Source organism: Brugia malayi (genome assembly GCF_000002995.4).
Source record: "Brugia malayi strain FR3 genome assembly, contig: Bm_v4_ChrX_scaffold_001, whole genome shotgun sequence".
NCBI lineage: Eukaryota > Metazoa > Nematoda > Chromadorea > Rhabditida > Onchocercidae > Brugia > Brugia malayi.
In genome coordinates, this window is record NW_025062479.1 from 8,118,938 (window position 1) to 8,127,988 (window position 9,051).

Below are 9,051 nucleotides of genomic sequence, written 5' to 3' on the forward strand. Positions count from 1 at the left end.
ACTTGTCCGCTACCTAGATCCGAGAAACTTGCTTTAAATAATTCCTAAAAAACGTAATGAAAGGTCATATGAGTGTAAGTTACATATATTGAAGATTTGAAAACCAAAGAGATCTTTACACAAACTATTCGTCCGTGTCATTGCAAAAGGAAGTCCCTTTGAAACGAATGTATATATTAAAATCATCTTGAAACAAATATATATATATATATGAGAATTAATTTTCAAACACTTTTTTTGTATTGTTTTAATTTTTTTATTGTTTCAATTTCAATTTTAATTATTTTTCTGAAAGGAAACCATAAATGGGTAATAGCGGCAGAGAAGAACTGAAGTACGAAACGTATTCCTCAATTCGACACTTATTTCCCCTTCCATTTTTTTTCTAAATCATAGTGCTGCTGAAGCCTCTGAATCTCCCCAACCTTGAAACTTAGTTTTTTTTAGATTTCAATACTTTTATTATTACGTGTACGGCCTTTTTATTTATTATAAACAAAGAGCGAAAAGAAATGCAAAGTATCATGCACTCGGTAGAGAAACTATCGAGTCAGTTCACTGCACGGTATCTTCCACAGAGATCTCGGATCTTTAACATCTTTTTCAGTTTTTGTTTATCGAGAAGATTCCATGACAGTAGTTTGGAATTGACAGATTGTTCTTGCCTATCTTTTTTAACACAGCGACAATCTACATCTACTAGTTCCTGAATCCTCTCCTGTTTTGATAAGTTTCTTTTTTATAAACTCTAAAACTAAGTTTCAGTAGGAAAACTACCATGTTTTCTTTTATCTTTTGCTAACTTTTCCCTTTATACTATGCAATTGCATAGTTTCTTCCTATGTTAAATATTCTTTTCCAGTATGATTTGTTTCGGATAGCAATGTAACATTAATTACAGCAAGCATATAAAATGCAATACTACTTCCGCTTTAATTTATCTGAACCGCACTCATTTTATTCTTCGATTGATCTAAATCTTTGTCTTTGTTTCTCTTTCGGAACCTGAAATAATTTCAGACCCAGAACAGAAATCCACTGTTTTGGAATCCTCGCCATCAAACGATCTTTTATCACTCTGCACAAAATATTCTGCTAAATAAGACGACGTTAAACGAAATATAAATAAAGTGAAATAACGTTAAATGAAATATGAATAATACCTTTATTCACTGTCAAATAATGCTTTAAGGAACTATATTTGTATCACAGACATGACCTTATTTAATCAATTTTCAAGCGTGAGGCTCAATCTTTGAAATTCTACTTTGTTCCATAGGTTTAGTCCTATGCTATTTTTTAGAAGAATTGATAAAGCAAAATGTTGTCAGGCAGATTTCTATTTGTTAAAATACATCTATGTCATATAGTGCTAATTAGATGGAAAAAAAAAATTCTAGATTAATTCGGTGTAACTGCTGTTGCTTTGAACAGCCACTAATATAAAAAATAAACTTTGGTTCGAGAGGGAAATTTTTTTCAGACTTCCAATACCGAGCGTGGATGCTTTTTGGATATTCGTTTTACTAAATGCTGTTGGTCCAAAGATGTGGAAGATTAACTGACCTATAAAAATAATTTTTTTTAACTCCATCGATTGAAAAGTTATGTTTTTTTTTATGTCTTCCTCTTTGATTCCAAACACAGTTCTGTGGGGAAGATCTCAAACATAACCAGTCTGCTTCCTCGAATTCATAGTGAACGGCATTTTTGTTTAATATTACTGGATGATATGGATCGTTTTACTGAATCTTTGTGAATAAATTTCTGAATGTCCAAACCTTAAATCTCAAGAAAGGAAAAAAGGAACAGCTAACATTCTAAAAAAGGAAATGAAAATAATTCTATCAACCAACAAAATATTCGTTTTATTCAGTGCTGTTGATCCAAAGATGTGAAAGATTAAACTGGAAGGAAATCTGCATTACCGAAGCTAACTCTTGTTTAAATAAAGCGCACAGATCCATAAAGTTGCAAATTGTAAGTGATAGAAAAAATATATCAAGTACATAAGTAGCCGTTAGTAAAGGACATTATAATACATTGCTGAATCTCTACATTTATCTGCTACCTATAGTGTTAATGCTGCCTGCGATGAATTTAATATGTTTCTGTGTTTGATATCAACAAGAATCATAAATTAGCTCTTCTAATGATGTGTCTCCAATTTTGGAGAAATGGATTTCGTCTTTTCCTTTTTAATTACTGATTAAGAAAGCAACTTGCAAATTAGTTTTTGACACAAAAGATAATGTAATAAAGAAATTCTGCAGCTTGCCAACCAAATAACAGAAGAAAACTGCACAATATTCTTGCAAGTTGGCCTAGCAGAATTATGCTTACGACTTTCAACACTAATTGAAGTTTCATCTGAAGGTTGATATAATTTTACCTAGCAAAAAAGAGTCCTAGATTTGTATGGCCTTGGAAATCGTTCAATCAGAAGCACTGCGAGCACCTTATAAATTTCTCTAGTAATATACCAGAACAGTTTGTATTGGATTAATAGGCTGCATAGTAGATTCATCATGGTATGTAAAGCAGGCATTTGCAAAATGCATGGAACTTACTTTAATATTCTTGTCTTGTTCAGCTAATCTCATCAGTTGGGAGTTTGCTATTTAAGAATTAGTTTCTATTAAAGTACTACTTGAATTAGTCTTTTGTTGGCACATGAGTTAGCAGTTTCATTAAAATCAAAAATATGGCTGATAAAGTCGAACAAACAGAAGTCATGAACACCCTATTTTTTGTTTCATTACGTTTCATTTTTCACCACATGTCGGGTTTTAGTTATTATATTGACTTAGTGGATGGGAAACTTCGCAACTTTTTGTTTTTCAATCATTCTTCCAGGAATTCTGATTGTAAGTAACTATCGAGTTGATCCGAGTTGATCAGTATCAAAGCAAAATGGTTTTACTTGAAATAAACTTTTTTGATGAGGCTGCATGGAGAGGCCACTCCTTATTACCTGACTTCAGGAGAGTGAAATAAGCCTAATTTGCTGACTAAGATCTTCTGATTTTGGTAGTATCAATGATGCAATTACTGCCTTCAAAACTATAATTGTAGTAATTAAAAACAGTTAAAAGAATTGAAGAAAGCATAATAAAGGTGATACAGTAGTAGTGTATGTGAACAAGCAAGAAATGAAAAAACAATTAAACAAAAATAATACGTTGCTTGGATTTTTCAGTGTAACATTCTGACTGAATAAATGATATTGGACTAAGCTTAGAATCAAAATAATTTTCCACCATTATTGCTCCCAATTAAATCTTTTAAACGAAATAAATCCTATGTAATGCATCAGAATGAACAATTACAAATAACTCTTCAAAAGTAGCTTTTATCCCGAACTCTTGAAAGTCCAAGCTATATTTAATAAAATCTCCCTTATATTCTTATCTCAGTCTCTTACAGCATCCTATTTCATGAGCTCTCCTTATCTTTATTTATCCTATTTTTCACGCCCCATCTGTTTCTTGCTTGCAATTACATATATTTGTTAATTTGCTTCCATTTTTTATATTTGCTTATTTTCCTTTTTTAAAGTATTATTTCAACATTTTTAATGATCATTTTGACTTTTGACACTTATTTTTGTGTTTGCTTTATTCAAATAAATTCTTCATTGTGTGTCGCTTAAAACTTGGAAATCAACTGCTAAAAAGCGCTTTCTTTCTACTTAAGTACATCTCTTAAGGCAACTACGCACATTTTGTGTAATTTATTACAAAAATCATTGTGAATCTGTGGAATTGTATAATCATGACATAATATCAGTCAAGAAAATAAATGTAAGTGATGCGATGTTGACATCAAAACAAAATTTCTGGATCAAAAGTGATCCAATCGCTATCGTTTGCATAAACTTAAAGAATCAAAAAGTCAGTCCAGGAAAAATCTCTCGTTTCTAAAACTAAAGATTTGAACAAAAGAAAAAAAAATGGAAACAAAAAACTTTTGATATCTAGCGATTCAAGAAAGTGATAGAGTTGGGAACGAATAGGCTTGAAAGAGCTTTCCTAGTCATTACCTTATTCTTTTCATTTCCTAGCAATGTGGATAGGGAGAAGTTCGCCCCAAGAGGTTTCAGCAATTGAACATTTTTTTACTGCTTTCTCTTTATTTTGAAATTTTAGTCAAATAATTTTATTGAGCCAAAGTTTTTGACTAAAAGGTCCTTTATTGTAAATATTCTTCACATTGCAGTAAATTGCTTCATTCTTTAAACAAAACAGTAAAGTGAGCAAGCTGGCAAGTAGAAAATTAAAATTCCAAGCTTATTTTTTCTTTCTTTTTTACTGGGTTTTTTTTTTCGTACTATGATTTCTCAAGAAAGCTGCATGCAAAATTACACAATTTATACAAATCAAACTTCAACACCTTACATAAGGACTATTTGCAGGAAGAATATAAAGTTTGCATGATATAAAGCATAACTATTGTGATGTTGAATCAGTACATTTTATGACAATAAATAAAAAATTACCGTATCTTTATTCTAATTTAACGAACAGTATCAAAGGTCTGAGCAATGAAAATAAAATAAGAAGAGGAAAAGTCTTTGCTACTAGTTGGCTAGGAAAAGAGTAATAACAATAATAATCTTGTTTATCAAGACTGTATTTATAAGTACAGAATTTGCGCGTGAGTATAATAAGTAAGAGACTAATGTAAGCAATAAGTTCTGAAATAAATAGAAAATCATGAGTTAAATAAGAAATCAAAGTTCTGACAATGATTTTTAATATTATGAGATAAAGCAAGATATTGTTTGCAATGATTTATTTGTTTTCAATGATTTATGATACTGTAAGATTGTTTACAATTTAAAATTATTTATTAGTCTTTCTTTTAAATTTACTTACTTATTTTGATTAGAGCTTCGCGAAATTATAATTCGCGACACTCGCACGATCCATAGACAACTTTTTCGTTGATCATCATTTTCACACTGTAGGAAGGGACATCAGCCTAGTCATATTGGAAATTTTTCTCGTAATAATCATAGAGCATCCACGGATACATTAGTTGGAGAAGTAAATTAAATAAACATGAAAGATGTTATAAATTCAGGATATATTTAATAATAGGTAGAAAAATTAATCACAGCGGAAGTTTCTTTTTTTTTCATTTCAAAACTCTCAGTAGACTAATAGGCAACATTCTATGGATAATCATCGTATATGAACAATAGATTTGTGGAGGCTTAAATAGGAATGTAGATAGGCTTAAAATATTTGATGTCGAAGAATAGACAGAAAGATAGAGAGAGAGAGGTAAACCATCCTTAGAAATCGTTGCTATGGGTAACTAGATTCAGAGCGTTATTCCTATTTTTTCATTATTTCTGATTATTTCTTTCAAATTTCATTGCTGCTTTCCAGAGCAGTTTTCCACAGTTCATCTAATTATAGGATATGCAATCTTATTTCCGTATTTATTAGAGAACCTATGAACATTTTCTGTAATAATTGTATACCATTTGATAACTAATAACAGTTTAATGCCTGATAATATTAGTTCTACAAGAGTTAAGAAGACGAAATAAGTCCAAATAGAAAAGCTAACTCATTGAGCTTCTTCCAATAGATTACAGAAAATTTTGGTTGGCTGGCAAAAAATTCAAGTTTACTCTTTAAAAGTTGGGTAAAGTCCTCTTCAGAACTAGAAACAAACGAAAATTCAGAAAGGAAATTGGAAAAAATAAATTGTTGGTGAAACTATATGAAACATAACTGAATTTAATATCTATGTATATGGATAGTTCTGTCAATTATGTCATCAACAAATGCAGATTATGTGACAGTGAGAAATGGTACGTTATTTCGGTATCATAATTCCGCAAACACCAAAGAATGATACAAGTTCAGTCGTATTTTTTACTAAAGTGAACAGAAATTAAAATCAGAGCAAACATAACATTTAAAAGTTTTAATAATCATATTCGGGTGGTTATAACGCGCACTTGCTACTTTTCCCTATCACTGACTTGCGTTGAAGAATTTTCGTTGCTATGTCTGAAAGCTCTTTGTATGGCACAGAATAACATAATACTAGAAACTGAAAAACTTCAGGAATCATGATCGAGAATCATGTGTTGCTAAACAATTCTGCAATGACCCTTCTATGTCAGATACCGGCACGACACACTGGTATTGCAAGTTTTTGCATACAACTTTTTGGTCTGATAATGAGTGCAGCCCTCACAACACATCAAATATTTCATCTCAACGGCATAACTATAAGCAGAAGCATCAAACAACAATCAAAGCAACCTGAAGCAACGCATACAACGACTCTCATCAATGTGACAGCAGTTTGTGACATACTTAACAAATCAGAATCAGTTCTCATAACACTGTGTATCCTAACATTTTTTTTCCGTAAACGAAAGCTCTCTGGAGAAGATGCTCTCATTCCAAAACCTTTTCATCAATTAACGTACTTTTTAGACAGAACTAAATACAGTGCACACTAATCAGTAGCTTTGCTTTCTCGTCTTCCTTCTCTCAACTTGATCAATTTCTACAATTACAAATCGAGAAGTAAGATATTTGAAACTCATTTTTGCAGATGAGTAGAGCCGAAGTAAGCAAAGACATGAACTTAATAGAGAAAATTATTTGGGATGGAAATCACGCATCAGATATGAATGAAAATGGTAGGACTGGTGGAATAGAATCTCAATTAGACCTTACTGAATTGATACAGATATCAACAGACGTCTATACCGGTAGGAAATTCTCATGAATTTAAATTCTTCAGTCAAAGAAATTCACAAGCATACAGCATAGTAATTTTTTTATAGGAATGTGCATTCTATGGCTACTTTCGCTTATGTCACTACTAGCATCAATTAAACTCGAAAGTTTGGATTTAATCATCGTGAATTCTGTGTTCCTAACCATTGCCATGATTTATGCAATTACTCATGCTCTCTTCATCTCCATATTTTTCGTATACCACGTAAGCTTAAATTCCCTCATTAATAAACAAAATCACATTTCTTTTCAATTTATGGAAATCAGTAAAGATGCGATATAATTACATATAAATTGAATCGAATAGATTTGATTCGCTAATATGAAATACTTTATAAACTATGCAGAAGCAAGTATCATGGACCGCGCTTATCATTGCAAGTTTTGTTGTTCTCGGATTTGCTTTAACTTCAGTTATTTGTGGTTTCGCCCTTGCTTTCAATATCGCATGGCATAGATATGTTGTTTATGTGAACGATAATGATCAGGTTATTGGTATTTCTACTAATATAACCTTTTTTGCCTAAAACCCAGCAAAATTTTTGAAATAGTTAAAAAAAACTCATGAAACTCATTTGTTAATTTGATATTATGATGTTAGTTAAAAAATGCAATATTCTTCAGAGTTTCAGTGTATGTGCCTTACGACAATTGCGCATTTGTTCAAACGTCACCGACAACAACGACCAACACAAGGATATAGCATCCCGGAAGTAACACGACATTCCAATTTACCACATGATAATGAGTTAGCTATCCACAATTTCAGTACTTTATAATCGTTTTATATTTCAGAACAAAGCTATATAGCGAAGCTCTGATATATTTCCGAAAGAGTAAAGTGCATTTACCAAGATGAATAATCTCATTTACATAATTTGATTGTGTAAAACACAAAAAAAAAAAAAATATTTGGCGCAATTTCGCCATTCTTATTTCAGTTACTTTTTCGTAAGAATCACCTACCAGTTTTCCGTGTAACTTATACACAGTCATTATGTATTTCTAATGAACTGAAGAAAAAATCAAAAAAGCATTACTTCAGACATTACATCGTAACCACACAAATAATAGCTCTGAATTGGAAATTTCTGAAAGAGACTGTATTGCAGTTCTACTACAGCCGGAAACACCTACAAGCAAATATATCAAGCGCGGTTCATTCAGATGAATTTGCAAGAAAAAAAAAAAAAAAAAAACAGTCAACAAAGAACAATACCCATCCTGAATGCATGGGAATAGCACGTCCAAAAACACTTTTCGTAAAGTGAATAATTTGCAACTAATTTTTCAGCAAATGCTCATGACTGTGGTACAGGCTAAAGTTCGCGAAAAATGATTAAATGGTTGATAAAAATATTCTTACAAACATGGCTTAAATAGAATAAGAATAGTCTTCAATTAAAGACGTATATTATACTTTACTTACAACTCATGTGAGCTCAATATTTCCAATAGAAGTTAGATATTTCACAAAAATTTTTATAACGTAGTCGTTAATTTCCATTTTGTTCCGATCAAAATTCCATTTCTTATCATGAAATAAAGCATTCACACTGAATTTTCCGAAATGTATCTTGAATTTCCTGATGAGAATTCAAAACTAGAAATTACATAACGGTCTCTTGAGATGTGTTGTTGAACAATAGAATAGAATAAATCTGCAAATTTCATTTTTTACAAAGATCGCTACAATTTTTGCAATTTCCGATTAACTATTTTTTGTATAATTTTAAACATTACACCAAAGAAGAAAAAATTGCCGAGACTACTTGAAGTTCTAATAAAATTTATTAGGAAGTGATATTACACCACAACATAACTGGCGTATTCTTTTTGTGCCAATTCAGAAAAATGAGATGAAGAGACAGAAAAGAGAGGTGATAAATCAAAAGCCATAAAATTTTAGCAATTCTACGAGATGTTTCAACAACATTCACTGTAAATGCTACTCCGCAGAATTCATTCAGTAGTAGAAGAAATACTAGAATAGTAGAGAAAGTAACTGTCAAGTCATCAAAGCGCAAAAAAATTATTAAATATCAAAAGTGTTGTAAGGTAGCATGTCCAATTTGTTGCAATATGCAGCTGATCCTGAGTGTTATGGATAATTGTATTCTACTCTACATTTAAATATTAAAAATTTAACATTTATTCGCTTTTGTAGAAAATATCTTATTACGAGTATGCATATTAATAGGGTCAGAAGATTGAATGACACTTTCATGAATGTACAACAGGCAGATTAATTAGAAAACATTTCAAAGTTATTTTATCG

The 9,051-nt window shown here is 31.1% G+C and overlaps 1 protein-coding gene across 1 annotated transcript; it reads left to right on the top strand.

The window, feature by feature from the left end:
• Positions 1–6,091: 6,091 nt before the first annotated feature.
• Positions 6,092–7,552, top strand: Bm7743 (Uncharacterized protein; the record flags this gene model as incomplete). Its single annotated transcript, XM_043074069.1, has 5 exons — positions 6,092–6,328; positions 6,586–6,745; positions 6,821–6,978; positions 7,121–7,261; positions 7,406–7,552. The coding sequence occupies 5 exons, from the start codon at positions 6,092–6,094 to the stop codon at positions 7,550–7,552; spliced, it is 843 nt and encodes a 280-aa protein (XP_042930003.1).
• Positions 7,553–9,051: the final 1,499 nt, after the last annotated feature.